General features: G+C 39.4%; 1 protein-coding gene across 8 annotated transcripts in view; it reads left to right on the top strand.

The window, feature by feature from the left end:
• The window catches only part of LOC106592044 (RAB11-binding protein RELCH homolog), a 137,949-nt gene that overhangs the window by 86,637 nt on the left and 30,166 nt on the right, over positions 1–21,146 (top strand). For all 8 annotated transcript variants that reach the window (XR_006762723.1, XM_045710911.1, XM_045710908.1 and 5 more), the window contains one exon: positions 13,358–13,448. Coding sequence is in view for 7 of the 8 variants with exons in the window: in XM_045710911.1 (XP_045566867.1) it covers positions 13,358–13,448 (91 nt within the window). In the remaining variant the exon portion in view is untranslated. The remainder of the gene's footprint in view (positions 1–13,357; positions 13,449–21,146) is intronic.

Below are 21,146 nucleotides of genomic sequence, written 5' to 3'. Positions count from 1 at the left end.
GCTCCTAACAGGTTGTGTCTGTATGTATGTATATAGGCAGATGCTCCTAACAGGTTGTGTCTATAGGTAGATGATCCTAACAGGTTGTGTCTATAGGTAGATGATCCTAACAGGTTGTGTCTATAGGTAGATGATCCTAACAGGTTGTGTCTATAGGTAGATGATCCTAACAGGTTGTGTCTATAGGTAGATGATCCTAACAGGTTGTGTCTATAGGTAGATGATCCTAACAGGTTGTGTCTGTATGCATGTATATAGGCAGATGTTCCTAACAGGTTGTGTCTGTATGTATGTATATAGGCAGATGCTCCTAACAGGTTGTGTCTGTATGTATGTATATAGGCAGATGCTCCTAACAGGTTGTGTCTATAGGTAGATGATCCTAACAGGTTGTGTCTATATGTATGTATATAGGTAGATGATACTAACAGGTTGTGTCTGTATGTATATAGATAGATGATCCTAACAGGTTGTGTCTATAGGTAGATGATCCTAACAGGTTGTGTCTATAGGCAGATGATCCTAACAGGTTGTGTGTATATAGGTAGATGATCCTAACAGGTTGTGTCTATATGTATGTATATAGGTAGATGATCCTAACAGGTTGTGTCTATATGTATGTATATAGGTAGATGATCCTAACAGGTTGTGTCTATATGTATGTATATAGGTAGATGATCCTAACAGGTTGTGTCTATATGTATGTATATAGGTAGATGATCCTAACAGGTTGTGTCTATAGGTAGATGATCCTAACAGGTTGTGTCTATATGTATGTATATAGGTAGATGATACTAACAGGTTGTGTCTGTATGTATATAGGTAGATGATCCTAACAGGTTGTGTCTATAGGTAGATGATCCTAACAGGTTGTGTCTATAGGCAGATGATCCTAACAGGTTGTGTGTATATAGGTAGATGATCCTAACAGGTTGTGTCTATATGTATGTATATAGGTAGATGATCCTAACAGGTTGTGTCTATATGTATGTATATAGGTAGATGATCCTAACAGGTTGTGTCTATATGTATGTATATAGGTAGATGATCCTAACAGGTTGTGTCTATATGTATGTATATAGGTAGATGATCCTAACAGGTTGTGTCTATATGTATGTATATAGGTAGATGATACTAACAGGTTGTGTCTGTATGTATATAGGTAGATGATCCTAACAGGTTGTGTCTATAGGTAGATGATCATAACTGGTTGTGTCTATAGGTAGATGATCATAACTGGTTGTGTCTATAGGTAGATGATCCTAACAGGTTGTGTCTATAGGTAGATGATCCTAACAGGTTGTGTCTATAGGTAGATGATCCTAACAGGTTGTGTCTATAGGTAGATGATCCTAACAGGTTGTGTCTATAGGTAGATGATCCTAACAGGTTGTGTATATAGGTAGATGATCCTAACAGGTTGTGTCTATATGTATGTATAATGGTAGATGATCCTAACAGGTTGTGTCTATAGGTAGATGATCCTAACAGGTTGTGTCTATAGGTAGATGATCCTAACAGGTTGTGTCTGTATGCATGTATATAGGCAGATGCTCCTAACAGGTTGTGTCTGTATGTATGTATATAGGCAGATGCTCCTAACAGGTTGTGTCTGTATGTATGTATATAGGCAGATGCTCCTAACAGGTTGTGTCTATAGGTAGATGATCCTAACAGGTTGTGTCTATAGGTAGATGATCCTAACAGGTTGTGTCTATAGGTAGATGATCCTAACAGGTTGTGTCTATAGGTAGATGATCCTAACAGGTTGTGTCTGTATGCATGTATATAGGCAGATGCTCCTAACAGGTTGTGTCTGTATGCATGTATATAGGCAGATGTTCCTAACAGGTTGTGTCTGTATGTATGTATATAGGCAGATGCTCCTAACAGGTTGTGTCTGTATGTATGTATATAGGCAGATGCTCCTAACAGGTTGTGTCTATAGGTAGATGATCCTAACAGGTTGTGTCTATATGTATGTATATAGGTAGATGATACTAACAGGTTGTGTCTGTATGTATATAGATAGATGATCCTAACAGGTTGTGTCTATAGGTAGATGATCCTAACAGGTTGTGTCTATAGGTAGATGATCATAACTGGTTGTGTCTATAGGTAGATGATCCTAACTGGTTGTGTCTATAGGTAGATGATCCTAACTGGTTGTGTCTATAGGTAGATGATCCTAACTGGTTGTGTCTATAGGTAGATGATCCTAACTGGTTGTGTCTATAGGTAGATGATCCTAACTGGTTGTGTCTATAGGTAGATGATCCTAACAGGTTGTGTCTATAGGTAGATGATCCTAACAGGTTGTGTCTGTATGTATATAGGTAGATGATCCTAACAGGTTGTGTCTGTATGTATATAGGCAGATGATCCTAACAGGTTGTGTCTGTATGCATGTATATAGGCAGATGCTCCTAACAGGTTGTGTCTGTATTTGTATATAGGCAGATGCTCCTAACAGGTTGTGTCTGTATTTATAGGCAGATGCTCCTAACAGGTTGTGTCTATAGGTAGATGATCCTAACAGGTTGTGTCTATAGGTAGATGATCCTAACAGGTTGTGTCTATAGGTAGATGATCCTAACAGGTTGTGTCTATAGGTAGATGATCCTAACAGGTTGTGTCTATAGGTAGATGATCCTAACAGGTTGTGTCTATAGGTAGATGATCCTAACAGGTTGTGTCTATAGGTAGATGATCCTAACAGGTTGTGTCTATAGGTAGATGATCCTAACAGGTTGTGTCTATAGGTAGATGATCCTAACAGGTTGTGTCTGTATGCATGTATATAGGCAGATGATCCTAACAGGTTGTGTCTGTATGTATGTATATAGGCAGATGCTCCTAACAGGTTGTGTCTGTATGTATGTATATAGGCAGATGCTCCTAACAGGTTGTGTCTATAGGTAGATGATCCTAACAGGTTGTGTCTATATGTATGTATATAGGTAGATGATACTAACAGGTTGTGTCTGTATGTATATAGATAGATGATCCTAACAGGTTGTGTCTATAGGTAGATGATCCTAACAGGTTGTGTCTATAGGTAGATGATCCTAACAGGTTGTGTCTATAGGTAGATGATCCTAACAGGTTGTGTCTATAGGTAGATGATCCTAACAGGTTGTGTCTATAGGTAGATGATCCTAACTGGTTGTGTCTATAGGTAGATGATCCTAACAGGTTGTGTCTATAGGTAGATGATCCTAACAGGTTGTGTCTATAGGTAGATTATCCTAACAGGTTGTGTCTATAGGTAGATGATCCTAACAGGTTGTGTCTATAGGTAGATGATCCTAACAGGTTGTGTCTATAGGCAGTTGATCCTAACAGGTTGTGTGTATATAGGTAGATGATCCTAACAGGTTGTGTCTATATGTGTGTATATAGGTAGATGATCCTAACAGGTTGTGTCTATATGTGTGTATATAGGTAGATGATCCTAACAGGTTGTGTCTATATGTATGTATATAGGTAGATGATCCTAACAGGTTGTGTCTATATGTATGTATATAGGTAGATGATCCTAACAGGTTGTGTCTATATGTATGTATATAGGTAGATGATCCTAACAGGTTGTGTCTATATGTATGTATATAGGTAGATGATCCTAACAGGTTGTGTCTATATGTATGTATATAGGTAGATGATACTAACAGGTTGTGTCTGTATGTATATAGGTAGATGATCCTAACAGGTTGTGTCTATAGGTAGATGATCATAACTGGTTGTGTCTATAGGTACATGATCATAACTGGTTGTGTCTATAGGTAGATGATCCTAACTGGTTGTGTCTATAGGTAGATGATCCTAACTGGTTGTGTCTATAGGTAGATGATCCTAACAGGTTGTGTCTATAGGTAGATAATCCTAACAGGTTGTGTCTATAGGTAGATGATCCTAACAGGTTGTGTCTATAGGTAGATGATCCTAACAGGTTGTGTCTATAGGTAGATGATCCTAACAGGTTGTGTCTATAGGTTGATGATCCTAACAGGTTGTGTATATAGGTAGATGATCCTAACAGGTTGTATCTATAGGTAGATGATCCTAACAGGTTGTGTCTATAGGTAGATGATCCTAACAGGTTGTGTCTATAGGTAGATGATCCTAACAGGTTGTGTCTATAGGTAGATGATCCTAACAGGTTGTGTCTGTATGTATATAGGTAGATGATCCTAACAGGTTGTGTCTATAGGTAGATGATCCTAACAGGTTGTATCTATAGGTAGATGATCCTAACAGGTTGTGTCTGTATGTATATAGGTAGATGATCCTAACAGGTTGTGTCTGTATGTATATAGGTAGATGATCCTAACAGGTTGTGTCTATAGGTAGATGATCCTAACAGGTTGTGTCTATATGTATGTCTATAGGTAGATGATCTTAACAGGTTGTGTCTATAGGTAGATGATCCTAACAGGTTGTGTCTATAGGTAGATGATCCTAACAGGTTGTGTCTATAGGTAGATGATCCTAACAGGTTGTGTCTATAGGTAGATGATCCTAACAGGTTGTGTCTATAGGTAGATGATCCTAACAGGTTGTGTCTATAGGTAGATGATCCTAACAGGTTGTGTCTGTATGTATATAGGTAGATGATCCTAACAGGTTGTGTCTATAGGTAGATGATCCTAACAGGTTGTATCTATAGGTAGATGATCCTAACAGGTTGTGTCTGTATGTATATAGGTAGATGATCCTAACAGGTTGTGTCTGTATGTATATAGGTAGATGATCCTAACAGGTTGTGTCTGTATGTATATAGGTAGATGATCCTAACAGGTTGTGTCTGTATGTATATAGGTAGATGATCCTAACAGGTTGTGTCTATAGGTAGATGATCCTAACAGGTTGTGTCTATAGGTAGATGATCCTAACAGGTTGTGTCTATAGGTAGATGATCCTAACAGGTTGTGTCTATAGGTAGATGATCCTAACAGGTTGTGTCTATAGGTAGATGATCCTAACAGGTTGTGTCTATAGGTAGATGATCCTAACAGGTTGTGTCTGTATGTATATAGGTAGATGATCCTAACAGGTTGTGTCTATAGGTAGATGATCCTAACAGGTTGTATCTATAGGTAGATGATCCTAACAGGTTGTGTCTGTATGTATATAGGTAGATGATCCTAACAGGTTGTGTCTGTATGTATATAGGTAGATGATCCTAACAGGTTGTGTCTGTATGTATATAGGTAGATGATCCTAACAGGTTGTGTCTATAGGTAGATGATCCTAACAGGTTGTGTCTATATGTATGTCTATAGGTAGATGATCTTAACAGGTTGTGTCTATAGGTAGATGATCCTAACAGGTTGTGTCTATAGGTAGATGATCCTAACAAGTTGTGTCTATAGGTAGATGATCCTAACAGGTTGTGTCTATAGGTAGATGATCCTAACAGGTTGTGTCTATAGGTAGATGATCCTAACAGGTTGTGTCTATAGGTAGATGATCCTAACAGGTTGTGTCTATAGGTAGATGATCCTAACAGGTTGTGTCTATAGGTAGATGATCCTAACAGGTTGTATCTATAGGTAGATGATCCTAACAGGTTGTGTCTGTATGTATATAGGTAGATGATCCTAACAGGTTGTGTCTGTATGTATATAGGTAGATGATCCTAACAGGTTGTGTCTGTATGTATATAGGTAGATGATCCTAACAGGTTGTGTCTATAGGTAGATGATCCTAACAGGTTGTGTCTATATGTATGTATATAGGTAGATGATCCTAACAGGTTGTGTCTATAGGTAGATGATCCTAACAGGTTGTGTCTATAGGTAGATGATCCTAACAGGTTGTGTCTATAGGTAGATGATCCTAACAGGTTGTGTCTATAGGTAGATGATCCTAACAGGTTGTGTCTATAGGTAGATGATCCTAACAGGTTGTGTCTATAGGTAGATGATCCTAACAGGTTGTGTCTATAGGTAGATGATCCTAACAGGTTGTGTCTATAGGTAGATGATCCTAACAGGTTGTGTCTATAGGTAGATGATCCTAACAGGTTGTGTCTATAGGTAGATGATCCTAACAGGTTGTGTCTGTATGTATATAGGTAGATGATCCTAACAGGTTGTGTCTGTATGTATATAGGTAGATGATCCTAACAGGTTGTGTCTATATGTATGTATATAGGTAGATGATCCTAACAGGTTGTGTCTATAGGTAGATGATCCTAACAGGTTGTGTCTATAGGTAGATGATCCTAACAGGTTGTGTCTGTATGTATATAGGTAGATGATCCTAACAGGTTGTGTCTATAGGTAGATGATCCTAACAGGTTGTGTCTATAGGTAGATGATCCTAACAGGTTGTGTCTATAGGTAGATGATCCTAACAGGTTGTGTCTATAGGTAGATGATCCTAACAGGTTGTGTCTATAGGTAGATGATCCTAACAGGTTGTGTCTATAGGTAGATGATCCTAACAGGTTGTGTCTATAGGTAGATGATCCTAACAGGTTGTGTCTATAGGTAGATGATCCTAACAGGTTGTGTCTATAGGTAGATGATCCTAACAGGTTGTGTCTGTATGTATATAGGTAGATGATCCTAACAGGTTGTGTCTATAGGTAGATGATCCTAACAGGTTGTGTCTATAGGTAGATGATCCTAACAGGTTGTGTCTGTATGTATATAGGTAGATGATCCTAACAGGTTGTGTCTATAGGTAGATGATCCTAACTGGTTGTGTCTATAGGTAGATGATCCTAACAGGTTGTGTCTATAGGTAGATGATCCTAACAGGTTGTGTCTATAGGTAGATGATCCTAACAGGTTGTGTCTATAGGTAGATGATCCTAACAGGTTGTGTCTATAGGTAGATGATCCTAACAGGTTGTGTCTATAGGTAGATGATCCTAACAGGTTGTGTCTATAGGTAGATGATCCTAACAGGTTGTGTCTATAGGTAGATGATCCTAACAGGTTGTGTCTATAGGTAGATGATCCTAACAGGTTGTGTCTATAGGTAGATGATCCTAACAGGTTGTGTCTATATGTATGTATATAGGTAGATGATCCTAACAGGTTGTGTCTATATGTATGTATATAGGTAGATGATCCTAACAGGTTGTGTCTGTATGTATATAGGTAGATGATCCTAACAGGTTGTGTCTATATGTATGTATATAGGTAGATGATCCTAACAGGTTGTGTCTATAGGTAGATGATCCTAACAGGTTGTGTCTATATGTAGTATATAGGTAGATGATCCTAACAGGTTGTGTCTATATGGTAGATGATCCTAACAGGTTGTGTCTATATGTATGTATATAGGTAGATGATCCTAACAGGTTGTGTCTATATGTATGTATATAGGTAGATGATCCTAACAGGTTGTGTCTATAGGTAGATGATCCTGACAGGTTGTGTCTATAGGTAGATGATCCTAACAGGTTGTGTCTAAATAGGTAGATGATCCTAACAGGTTGTGTCTATAGGTAGATGATCCTAACAGGTTGTGTCTATATGTATGTCTATAGGTAGATGATCTTAACAGGTTGTGTCTATAGGTAGATGATCCTAACAGGTTGTGTCTATAGGTAGATGATCCTAACAGGTTGTGTCTATAGGTAGATGATCCTAACAGGTTGTGTCTATAGGTAGATGATCCTAACAGGTTGTGTCTATAGGTAGATGATCCTAACAGGTTGTGTCTATAGGTAGATGATCCTAACAGGTTGTGTCTATAGGTAGATGATCCTAACAGGTTGTGTCTGTATGTAGATGATCCTAACAGGTTGTGTCTGTATGTATATAGGTAGATGATCCTAACAGGTTGTGTCTGTATGTATATAGGTAGATGATCCTAACAGGTTGTGTCTATAGGTAGATGATCCTAACAGGTTGTGTCTATAGTTGTTTGGTAGATGATCCTAACAGGTTGTGTCTATAGGTAGATGATCCTAACAGGTTGTGTCTATAGGTAGATGATCCTAACAGGTTGTGTCTATAGGTAGATGATCCTAACAGGTTGTGTCTATAGGTAGATGATCCTAACAGGTTGTGTCTATAGGTAGATGATCCTAACAGGTTGTGTCTATAGGTAGATGATCCTAACAGGTTGTGTCTATAGGTAGATGATCCTAACAGGTTGTGTCTATAGGTAGATGATCCTAACAGGTTGTGTCTATAGGTAGATGATCCTAACAGGTTGTGTCTATATGTATGTATATAGGTAGATGATCCTAACAGGTTGTGTCTATAAGGTAGATGATCCTAACAGGTTGTGTCTTGTATGTATATAGGTAGATGATCCTAACAGGTTGTGTCTGTATGTATATAGGTAGATGATCCTAACAGGTTGTGTCTATAGGTAGATGATCCTAACAGGTTGTGTCTATAGGTAGATGATCCTAACAGGTTGTGTCTATAGGTAGATGATCCTAACAGGTTGTGTCTATAGGTAGATGATCCTAACAGGTTGTGTCTATAGGTAGATGATCCTAACAGGTTGTGTCTATAGGTAGATGATCCTAACAGGTTGTGTCTATAGGTAGATGATCCTAACAGGTTGTGTCTATAGGTAGATGATCCTAACAGGTTGTGTCTATAGGTAGATGATCCTAACAGGTTGTGTCTATAGGTAGATGATCCTAACAGGTTGTGTCTGGTATATAGGTAGATGATCCTAACACGTTGTGTCTATAGGTAGATGATCCTAACAGGTTGTGTCTGTATGTATATAGGTAGATGATCCTAACAGGTTGTGTCTATAGGTAGATGATCCTAACAGGTTGTGTCTATAGTTGTATATAGGTAGATGATCCTAACAGGTTGTGTCTATATGTATGTATATAGGTAGATGATCCTAACAGGTTGTGTCTATAGGTAGATGATCCTAACAGGTTGTGTCTATAGGTAGATGATCCTAACAGGTTGTGTCTATATGTATGTTATAGGTAGATGATCCTAACAGGTTGTGTCTATAGGTAGATGATCCTAACAGGTTGTGTCTATGTTAGGTAGATGATCCTAACAGGTTGTGTCTATAGGTAGATGATCCTAACAGGTTGTGTCTGTATGTATATAGGTAGATGATCCTAACAGGTTGTGTCTATAGTATGTATATAGGTAGATGATCCTAACAGGTTGTGTCTATAAGGTAGATGATCCTAACAGGTTGTGTCTATAGGTAGATGATCCTAACAGGTTGTGTCTATAGTTTAGGTAGATGATCCTAACAGGTTGTGTCTATAGGTAGATGATCCTAACAGGTTGTGTCTATAGGTAGATGATCCTAACAGGTTGTGTCTATAGGTAGATGATCCTAACAGGTTGTGTCTATAGGTAGATGATCCTAACAGGTTGTGTCTATAGGTAGATGATCCTAACAGGTTGTGTCTATAGGTAGATGATCCTAACAGGTTGTGTCTATATAGGTAGATGATCCTAACAGGTTGTGTCTATAGGTAGATGATCCTAACAGGTTGTGTCTATAGGTAGATGATCCTAACAGGTTGTGTCTGTATGTATATAGGTAGATGATCCTAACAGGTTGTGTCTGTATGTATATAGGTAGATGATCCTAACAGGTTGTGTCTAATAGGTAGATGATCCTAACAGGTTGTGTCTTATAGGTAGATGATCCTAACAGGTTGTGTCTATAGGTAGATGATCCTAACAGGTTGTGTCTATAGGTAGATGATCCTAACAGGTTGTGTCTATAGGTAGATGATCCTAACAGGTTGTGTCTATAGGTAGATGATCCTAACAGGTTGTGTCTATAGGTAGATGATCCTAACAGGTTGTGTCTATAGGTAGATGATCCTAACAGGTTGTGTCTATAGGTAGATGATCCTAACAGGTTGTGTCTATAGGTAGATGATCCTAACAGGTTGTGTCTATTGTATGTATATAGGTAGATGATCCTAACAGGTTGTGTCTATAGGTAGATGATCCTAACAGGTTGTGTCTATATGTATGTATATAGGTAGATGATCCTAACAGGTTGTGTCTATAGGTAGATGATCCTAACAGGTTGTGTCTATATGTATGTATATAGGTAGATGATCCTAACAGGTTGTGTCTATAGTATGTATATAGGTAGATGATCCTAACAGGTTGTGTCTATAGGTAGATGATCCTAACAGGTTGTGTCTATAGGTAGATGATCCTAACAGGTTGTGTCTATGTTATAGGTAGATGATCCTAACAGGTTGTGTCTATAGGTAGATGATCCTAACAGGTTGTGTCTATATAGGTAGATGATCCTAACAGGTTGTGTCTATAGGTAGATGATCCTAACAGGTTGTGTCTGTATGTATATAGGTAGATGATCCTAACAGGTTGTGTCTATATGTATGTATATAGGTAGATGATCCTAACAGGTTGTGTCTGTTATAGGTAGATGATCCTAACAGGTTGTGTCTATAGGTAGATGATCCTAACAGGTTGTGTCTATAGGTAGATGATCCTAACAGGTTGTGTCTAATAGGTAGATGATCCTAACAGGTTGTGTCTATAGGTAGATGATCCTAACAGGTTGTGTCTATAGGTAGATGATCCTAACAGGTTGTGTCTATAGGCAGATGATCCTAACAGGTTGTGTCTATAGGTAGATGATCCTAACAGGTTGTGTCTATAGGTAGATGATCCTAACAGGTTGTGTCTATAGGTAGATGATCCTAACAGGTTGTGTCTATAGGTAGATGATCCTAACAGGTTGTGTCTATAGGTAGATGATCCTAACAGGTTGTGTCTGTAATAGGTAGATGATCCTAACAGGTTGTGTCTGTATGTATATAGGTAGATGATCCTAACAGGTTGTGTCTGTATGCATGTATATAGGCAGATGCTCCTAACAGGTTGTGTCTGTATGTATGTATGTATATAGGCAGATGCTCCTAACAGGTTGTGTCTGTATGTATGTATATAGGCAGATGCTCCTAACAGGTTGTGTCTATAGGTAGATGATCCTAACAGGTTGTGTCTATAGGTAGATGATCCTAACAGGTTGTGTCTATAGGTAGATGATCCTAACAGGTTGTGTCTATAGGTAGATGATCCTAACAGGTTGTGTCTATAGTTATAGGTAGATGATCCTAACAGGTTGTGTCTATATGTATGTATATAGGTAGATGATCCTAACAGGTTGTGTCTATATGTATATAGGTAGATGATCCTAACAGGTTGTGTCTATATGTATGTATATAGGTAGATGATCCTAACAGGTTGTGTCTATATGTATATAGGTAGATGATCCTAACAGGTTGTGTCTATATGTATGTATATAGGTAGATGATCCTAACAGGTTGTGTCTGTATGTATATAGGTAGATGATCCTAACAGGTTGTGTCTATAGGTAGATGATCATAACTGGTTGTGTCTATAGGTAGATGATCATAACTGGTTGTGTCTATAGGTAGATGATCCTAACTGGTTGTGTCTATAGGTAGATGATCCTAACAGGTTGTGTCTATAGGTAGATGATCCTAACAGGTTGTGTCTATAGGTAGATGATCCTAACAGGTTGTGTCTATAGGTAGATGATCCTAACAGGTTGTGTCTTATGAAGGTAGATGATCCTAACAGGTTGTGTCTATAGGTAGATGATCCTAACAGGTTGTGTCTGTATGATATAGGTAGATGATCCTAACAGGTTGTGTCTGTATGCATGTATATAGGCAGATGCTCCTAACAGGTTGTGTCTGTATGCATGTATATAGGCAGATGCTCCTAACAGGTTGTGTCTGTATGTATGTATATAGGCAGATGCTCCTAACAGGTTGTGTCTGTATGTGTGTATATAGGCAGATGCTCCTAACAGGTTGTGTCTATAGGTAGATGATCCTAACAGGTTGTGTCTATAGGTAGATGATCCTAACACGTTGTGTCTATAGGTAGATGATCCTAACACGTTGTGTCTATAGGTAGATGATCCTAACACGTTGTGTCTATAAGTAGATGATCCTAACAGGTTGTGTCTATAGGTAGATGATCCTAACAGGTTGTGTCTATAGGTAGATGATCCTAACAGGTTGTGTCTATAGGTAGATGATCCTAACAGGTTGTGTCTATAGGTAGATGATCCTTACAGGTTGTGTCTATATGTATATAGGTAGATGATCCTAACAGGATGTGTCTATAGGTAGATGATCTTAACAGGTTGTGTCTGTATGTATATAGGTAGATGATCCTAACAGGTTGTGTCTATAGGTAGATGATCCTAACAGGTTGTGTCTATAGGTAGATGATCCTAACAGGTTGTGTCTATATGTATGTATATAGGTAGATGATCCTAACAGGTTGTGTCTATAGGTAGATGATCCTAACAGGTTGTGTCTATATGTCTATAGGTAGATGATCCTAACAGGATGTGTCTATAGGTAGATGATCCTAACGGGTTGTGTCTGTATGTATATAGGTAGATGATCCTAACAGGTTGTATCTATAGGTAGATGATCCTAACAGGTTGTGTCTATAGGTAGATGATCCTAACAGGATGTGTCTATAGGTAGATGATCCTAACAGGTTGTGTCTATAGGTAGATGATCCTAACAGGTTGTGTCTATATGTATATAGGTAGATGATCCTAACAGGTTGTGTCTGTATGTATATAGGTAGATGATCCTAACAGGTTGTGTCTGTATGTATATAGGTAGATGATCCTAACAGGTTGTGTCTATATGTATGTATATAGGTAGATGATCCTAACAGGTTGTGTCTATAGGTAGATGATCCTAACAGGTTGTGTCTATAGGTAGATGATCCTAACAGGTTGTGTCTATAGGTAGATGATCCTAACAGGTTGTGTCTATAGTTAGATGATCCTAACAGGTTGTGTCTGTATGTATATAGCTAGATGATCCTAACAGGTTGTGTCTGTATGTATATAGCTAGATGATCCTAACAGGTTGTGTCTATAGGTAGATGATCCTAACAGGTTGTGTCTATAGGTAGATGATCCTAACAGGTTGTGTCTATAGGTAGATGATCCTAACAGGTTGTGTCTATAGGTAGATGATCCTAACACGTTGTGTCTATAGGTAGATGATCCTAACACGTTGTGTCTATAGGTAGATGATCCTAACACGTTGTGTCTATAAGTAGATGATCCTAACAGGTTGTGTCTATAGGTAGATGATCCTAACAGGTTGTGTCTATAGGTAGATGATCCTAACAGGTTGTGTCTATAGGTAGATGATCCTAACAGGTTGTGTCTATATGTATGTATATAGGTAGATGATCCTAACAGGTTGTGTCTATATGTATGTATATAGGTAGATGATCCTAACAGGTTGTGTCTGTATGTATATAGGTAGATGATCCTAACAGGTTCTGTCTGTATGTATATAGGTAGCTGATCCTAACAGGTTGTGTCTGTTTGTCTATAGGCGGATGATCCTAACGGGTTGTGTGGCGTTTGCCAGACATGTTGGTCCTACCAGAGTTGAGGCTGAACTCCTTCCACAATGCTGGGAACAGGTAACTTCTCCTTCCTCATTTTCTCTCTCTTTCGCTACTTTTCTTCCTGAAAATATTCTTCATTTAGTTGGAACACCAATATTTTTGTGTTACTGAGATTTTCTTTCTGGGCCCAAGCCTGACAGAATCTGTGCAGAAGATCTGGGTGCTGCGGTCGGCCCTCCTTGGTTGGGGACAGAAGCACCAGATCATCAGCAAACATTAGACGTTTGACTTCAGATTTTAGTAGTGTTAGGTTGGGTGCTGCAGACTGTTCTAGTGCCCTTGTCAATTTGTTGATATATATATATATATGTATGTTGAAGAGGGTGGGACTTAAGCTGCATCCCGGTCTCAACCCATGGCCCTGTGGAATGGAATGTGTGTTTTGACCATTTATACTCAACACTTGTTTGTTTATGTGGGTTTTATAACATTGTATGTTTTTCACCCATCAATTTGTATAGCAGACCCTAAGGCCAAATTGACGTATATCCCACAGTAGTTATTGGGGTCAGATTTGTCTCCACATTTGTGGATTATCAGTCCTTGGTTCCAAATATTGGGGACAATGCCAGAGTTGAGGATTACATTTTACATTTTAGTCATTTAGCAGACGCTCTTATCCAGAGCGCCTTACAGTAGTGAATGCATACATTTAATACATTTTTTTTTTTTTGTACTGGCCCCCCTGTGGGAATCGGGGTTTGTATTTTGTCCTGTAGTTCATTCAATGTAATTGGAGAATCCAGTGGGTTCTGGTAGTCTTTAATAGTTGATTCTAAGATTTGTACTTGATCATGTATATGTTTTTGCTGTTTGTTCTTTGTTCTTTGTTATAGGGACAAATAGATTGGAGAAGTGGTTTATCCATCTCCATTTTGGATAGATAATTCTTCGTGTTGTTGTTTTAGTGTTTTCCCATTTTCCCAGAAGTGGTTAGATTCTATGGATTCTTCAGTTACATTGAGCTGATTTGTGACGTGCTGTTCCTTCTTTTTCCGTACTGTATTTCTGTATTGTTTTAGTGATTCACCATAGTGAAGGCGTAGGCTCAGGTTTTCTGGGTGTCTATGTTTCTGGATGTATAGGTTTCTCAATTTCTTTCTCGGGTTTTTGCATTCTTCGTTAAACCATTTGTCATTGTTGTTCATTTTCTTAGGTTGTCTGCTTGACATTTTTAGATTTGATAGGAAGCTGAAAGGTCAAATATACGGATTAGGCTTTCTGCCAGGTTTACACCTTCACTATTAAATTGAAATGTTTTGTCCAGGAATTTGTCTAAAAGGGATTGAATTTGTTGTTGCCTAATATAGTTTTTTGGTAGGTTTCTACACTACTGTCCTTCATTTTGTGCAGTTCCTTTGGCTTTGACGCCTCATGATTTGAGTATTGCTCTGTTCAGATAAAGTGATTTTGCTGTGATCTGATAGGTGTGTTAGTGGGCTGACTATGAACGCTCTAAGAGACTGGGTTGTGGTCAGTGATAAAGTAATCAGTGCTACTGCCAAGGGATGAGCTATAGGTGTACCTTCCGTAGGAGTCTCCTCGAAGCCTACCATTGACTATGTATATACCCAGTATGCAACAGAGCTGCAGAAGTTGTGACCCATTTTTGTTGGTTATGTTGTCGTAGTTGTGCCTAGGGGGGCATATGGGGGAGGGAATGCTGTCACCTCCAAGTAGGTGTTTGTCCCCCTGTGTGCTGAGGGTGTTGAGTTCTTGTCCAGTTCTGGCATTTAGGTCTCCACAGACTAGTCCATATCCCTGGGTCTGGAAATGATCGATCTCCCCCTCTTGGATAAGCTGTCTTCATTAAAGTGGGGGGATATAGGTAGCACACAGGAGGACATTTTTCTCTGTTGAGATCATTTCCTGGTTTAATTTCTAGCCATATGTAAAATGTTCCTGTTTTGATTAATTTAATAGAGTGGGTTAGGTCTGCTCTATACCAAATTTGCAAACCCCTAAGTCTTTTCCCTTTTTCACACCTGGTAGTTTGGTGGATGGTACTACCAGCTCTCTGTAACCTAGAAGGCAAACAGTGTGTTCGTCTCCTCTATACCATGTTTCTTGTAGAGTTACAATGTCTGTATTTACAATTTATTTGATGGAGTCTGGGTTCCTGCTCTTTAGGCAAAAGGTATGTGGTATATTCCAGCATGAGATAGTAAAATCTTTGTATTCCTTAGTGTCGTTTTCTTGTGGTTTAGGCTCGGACCATTACAGTAGGTGTGAGCAGAGCACGTTGAGCATCTGATAGGTCTCAGGATGGGGCTTGGGGGGAGGTGTATTAGTGGGGGTTGGGCCAGTTGCTCTGCTCACGGCCTGGGCATGTGTCAAGGTTGAGGTCCTTGCTGCAGGGGGTACAGAAGGGGCATAGGTCTGATCTGGGGGGGGGGGCTATATAGGGTGTGGCTGGAGTTTGCTTGGGGTGGTCTCAGCTGGTTGGGGTGTGGCTGGTAAATTTGTATTTATTTTATTTAACCTTTATTTAACTAGGCAAGTCAGTTAAGAACAAATTCTTATTTACAATGGCGGCCTACCCCGGCCAAACCCTAACCCGGACGATGCTGGGCCAATTGGGAGTCCCATAGGACAGCGCACAATCACGGCAGGTTGTGGTACAGCCTGGAATCGAACTAGGGTCTGTAGTGATGCCTCTAGCACTGAGATGCAGTGCCTTAGACTGCTGCGCCACTCGGGAGCCCGAGTGAAGCTGTGGTCTGGCTGTAGGTTCTCTTGGCATCGGTTCTCTGGGTGCGGGTCCTTCGGGAGTGGGTCTTGCAGGTCTGGGAGGGTGTCTCGCTGGTCATGGCAGAGTGTCCGTTGCTCTGTTGCTCCTGTGTGAGGTGCTGGGGCTGCGGTTGAGGGTGACGTCTTTTAGGGTCTTGGCAAAAGTTGGGATTAGAAGTCGACCGATTTAGGATTTTTCAACGCCGATACCGATTTATTGGAGGACCAAAAAAGGCTGATACCGATTAATCAGCCGACTTTTTTTGTAATAACGACAATTACAACAATACTGAATTAACACTTATTTTAACTTAATATAATACATCAATAAAATCAATTTAGCCTCAAATAAATAATGAAACATGTTCAATTTGGTTTAAATAATGCAAAAACAAAGTGTTGGAGAAGAAAGTAAAAGTGCAATATGTGCCATGTAAGAAAGCTAACGTTTAAGTTCCTTGCTCAGAACATGAGAACATATGAAAGCTGGTGGTTCCTTTTAACATGAGTCTTCAATATTCCCAGTGTCGTGTTTTTGTCATCATTAAAACTGAAGACATATTTATCAAATAACTCTCTAATTATTATTACGCAATTAACCTGATTAATCATGTAACTGTAATTAACTAGGAAGTCGGGGCACCAAGGAAAATATTCAGATTGCAAAGTTATAATTTTCCTAATATAACTTTCAGATATTTAATATCTGATCAATTAGTCTTCGAATTAATGACTTATTTACCTCACGTCAGTCTCATTCCAAACGTCGTAAATTGTTGGTTATCTGCACGAAGCCAGTCTTCACTGAGTCATCCATACATCAATTGTCTTAAAATAATTGATTTACTAAGTAATTCACAGAAATGCATAACAAACAGTAGATATCGTTACAAGAAATGATAGAGGAATGTGCCCTAGTGGGCTAAACCGGCATGGCGGCTTGTTAGACAAAAGGGGAGTGGGGGAGGCTGAGAAGTCACTACAGTGTTGATAATTATAACAATTGAAATGCTAATCCTTTGCACATTAATGCTCACTCATTCGGGAATAATTGCAATCAATATATATATTTACGCTCAGTGTGTCGTCGGATCTTTGTTGAAAAGTTTGTTTCTGTTGGAGAGTTTGTCCTCTCTGTCTCTGTCTCTCTCTCTCTCTCTGCCTCTCTCTCTCTGCCTCTCTCTCTGTTTCTGTTAGGATAGTTCAGAGTGACATTCATGTTGTTATAGAATGGCGGTTGTCGCTCTTCGTGTTCAATGATACCGAATTCCTAGCTGCAGACTAGTAATTAATATCAAATACTTGTTCTTATTCTGTTGGTATCGATAGTCTAAGAGTTTAACCACGTGGTATGGTTAAAGTTCAGAAAGAGGAATGCTGGTCTCCAACCTTTAGCCATCTCGTAAGTGAGGTAAGCTCGGTCTGCTGATAGAAAACCAAGGTGGGGGGTTTTATTCGGAATAGCAGGAAAAGGCTGTCTCATGACGCCAGGCCCTGTCTGTTCATGGGGGCGTGCCCATGACTTAGTGAAACTTTAAACAGAAATACAATTCTCTCACATTAACATCATTACATAGCATCCCATCATATCCCAAATAGCTACATCCTTATTAATTAATTTTATACAACCATTAGATGTAAGTCTCATAACTGAGGCTATTATATAAACGGCGCAATGGTAATATGCACAAACATAAGATAGGTACACTCAATAAGATAATTTGTTATTTTACAATCTGGATGAAGAACACAAAGATATTTTTTTTTTTAAAGATTAGTAAGATGTACAGTAATTTGTATCGTAATGTCACATTAAAAATAGACGTGTCCCGTTTGTTTTATCATGTAGTATTTTAGTAATTTGACTTCTAAAACACAATCTCAATCCATATCAGATACTTGTCAGGGACTGTCTGGGGTTAGAGAGCAGAGCGGGTGCGGCTGCATTGATTCAGTTTCATGATTTAGTTTTTAATGTTTTTAACCTGTATTTTCTCTCATGAGTTTCACAAAATTGTACCAAGCGGACAAGTTCGTAGCTGGATTCTTCACCGATCTTTTATACCTTCTCCAGAACCTGAATATTGTTCGGTTGTCAAGTTCTGTGAGGTAGAAGAATTCCTTTGTTTGGTCTATGAAAACTCTCTCTATACTGAGGCCATGAGGCAGGATCTTCTCATAGGAATTTACGACCTCTTCTGACCACAGCAGCCTGGGTGTGGGAGACAGAGGTAGGGGGATGGTGCATAGAAAACCCAAAGAGGGCAACGTCATGACACCAGGTAAGAAGTTTTAGGTTGTAGTTATTATAGGAATAATAGGACTATTTCTCTCTATACGATTTGTATTACATATACCTTTGACTATAGGATGTTCTTATAGGCACTTTAGTATTTCCAGTGTAACAGTATAGTTTCCGTCCCTCTCCTCGCTCCTACCTGGGCTCGAACCAGGAACATATCGACAACAGCCACCCTTGAAGCAGAGTCACCCATGTAGAGCAAGAGGAACAACTACTTCAAGTCTCAGAGCGAGGGACGTTTGAAACGCTATTAGCGCGCACCCGCTAACTAGCTAGCCATTTCACATCGGTTACACCAGCCTAATCTTGGGAGTTGATAGGCTTGAAGTCATAAACAGCGCAATGTTTGAAGCACAGCGAAGAGCTGCTGGCAAAATGCACGAAAGTGCTGTTTAAATGAATGCTTACGAGCCTGCTGCTGCCTACCACCACTCAGTCAGACTGCTCTATCAAATCATAGACTTAATTATAATATAATAAACACACAGAAATACGAGCCATAGGTCATTAATATGGTCGAATCCGGAAACTATCATCTCGAAAACAAAAAGTTTTTCCTTTCAGTGAAATACGGAACCGTTCCGTATTTTATCTAATGGGTGGCATCCATAAGTCTAAATATTCCTGTTACAATGCACAACCTTCAATGTTTTGTCATAATTACGTACAATTCTGGCAAATTAGTTCGCAATGAGCCAGGTGGCCCAAACTGTTGCATATACCCTGACTCTGCGTGCAATGAACGCAAGAGAAGTAACACAATTTCACCTGGGTAATATTGCCTGCTAACCTGGATTTCTTTTAGCTAAATATGCAGGTTTAAAAATATATACTTCTGTGTATTGATTTTAAGAAAGGCATTGATGTTTATGGTTAGGTACAGTCGTGCAAAGATTGTGCTTTTGTTAAATCATCCCCCATTTGGCGAAGTCGGCTGTCTTTTGTTAGGAAGAAATAGTCTTCACAGTTCGCAACGAGCCAGGCGGCCCAAACTGCTGCATATACCCTGACGGTGTTGCAAGAGAAGTGACACATTTTCCCTAGTTAAAAGAAATTCATGTTAGCATGCAATATTAACTAAATATGCAGGTTTAAAAATATATACTTGTGTATTGATTTTAAGAAAGGCATTGATGTTTATGGTTAGGTACATGTTGGAGCAACGTGTACCTAAGTGATTATATGCAATGCAGGACAGGCTAGATAAACTAGTAATATCATCAACCATGTATAGTTAACTAGTGATTATGATTGATTGATTGTTTTTTATAAGATTAGTTTAATGCTAGCTAGCAACTTACCTTGGCTTTTTACTGCATTCGCTTAACAGGCAGGCTCCTCGTGGAGTGCAATGTAAAGCAGGTGGTTAGAGCGTTGGACTAATTAACCGTAATGTTGCAAGATTGAATCCCCGAGCTGACAAGGTAAAAATCTGTCGTTCTGCCCCTGAACAAGGCAGTTCACCCACCGTCCTAGGCCGTCATTGAAAATAAGAATATGTTCTTAACTGACTTGCCTAGTTAAATAAAGATGTAAAACAATTTAAAATCGGCCAAATCGGCGTCCAAAAATACTGATTTCCGATTGTTATGAAAACTTGAAATCGGCCCTAATTAATCGGCCATTCCGATTAATCGGTCGACCTCTAGTTGGGATTGCTGCCTTGTAGAGGTGGACGTGGTCGTAAAGGCTGTTCAAGTCCAGGGTGGCATGGTGGGCCAGGTAGACATTAGGTTTTGAGGAACACTCCTGGGAAATGCTTGCACTTACCCACTGTATGGTGGCAAGGTGAATGAATGTATTTTCATGGTGGTGGAACCACTTGTTCTTTGGGGAAAGTGGAATAAGCTTTTTAAATCACTCCCTTGAGTGCTGTGGCCACCCTTTCCTGCTGGACCCTCAGGTCATTTGTGCCTGTGTGAATTATGATGTGGCTGGGGGCCCCTAGTCTGTCCTCTGACAACAGCTCCAGGGCAGGCCTAGTGTTTGGGCACCAGAGCTGAGCCACTTTGTGTTTGGGAATACGTTTGAGTCAATAAGGAGCACAATTGCTGGTTCTGCTGGCTTCTCTGTGGGCGTGTCCTGCTCTCTGTCACACCTCACCTTTCTCACCTCCAGGCTATCCTCGTCTGCAGGACAGTTTGAAGAGGTGTGATCAGACTCACTCAGGATGGGGAGTCATCACAGAGAGAGAGATTTTCCTGCTCTGCTCTCTCTTAGATCCTGTAGAAGTCCTGCAGGAACCGCTAGAGGATGCCTTGCACCATTACTGTCCCAGACTTGTACACATTCACAGAGGTTGTTTCCATTTCTTCAATGTCTAGTATTCTGAGTTTCCTGGTCTGTGAAACTCTGTTGCCATTGTTAGGCTCAAGAGATTTCACAAATCTCATTTCACACTTCAGTGCTAATTGAAGTTACAAGCCAGGTCAGTTCTGTCCTAGCAGCTTGGTAGCTTAGTAGCCCATTTACTTAGCTTTATATAACAAAATGACCTAGAGGTTATTGAACGTTACTCATTCAGTTTTGTGTTGATGGTATTTCCAGGTTTCTGCTGATTTTCTTCTGCAGGTTTTGGTTTGTTAGCAGTTTTTTCTTGATAGACCTTGGTAGTAAGAATCCATTCAGGTAATTTTGTTCAAAATCTAGTTTTTTTTTTGGTATGGAATTTTGATTTGATG

This window comes from Salmo salar, chromosome ssa29, assembly GCF_905237065.1.
Source record: "Salmo salar chromosome ssa29, Ssal_v3.1, whole genome shotgun sequence".
Taxonomy (NCBI): Eukaryota; Metazoa; Chordata; class Actinopteri; order Salmoniformes; family Salmonidae; genus Salmo; species Salmo salar.
This window is presented reverse-complemented; position numbering and strand designations above follow the sequence as displayed.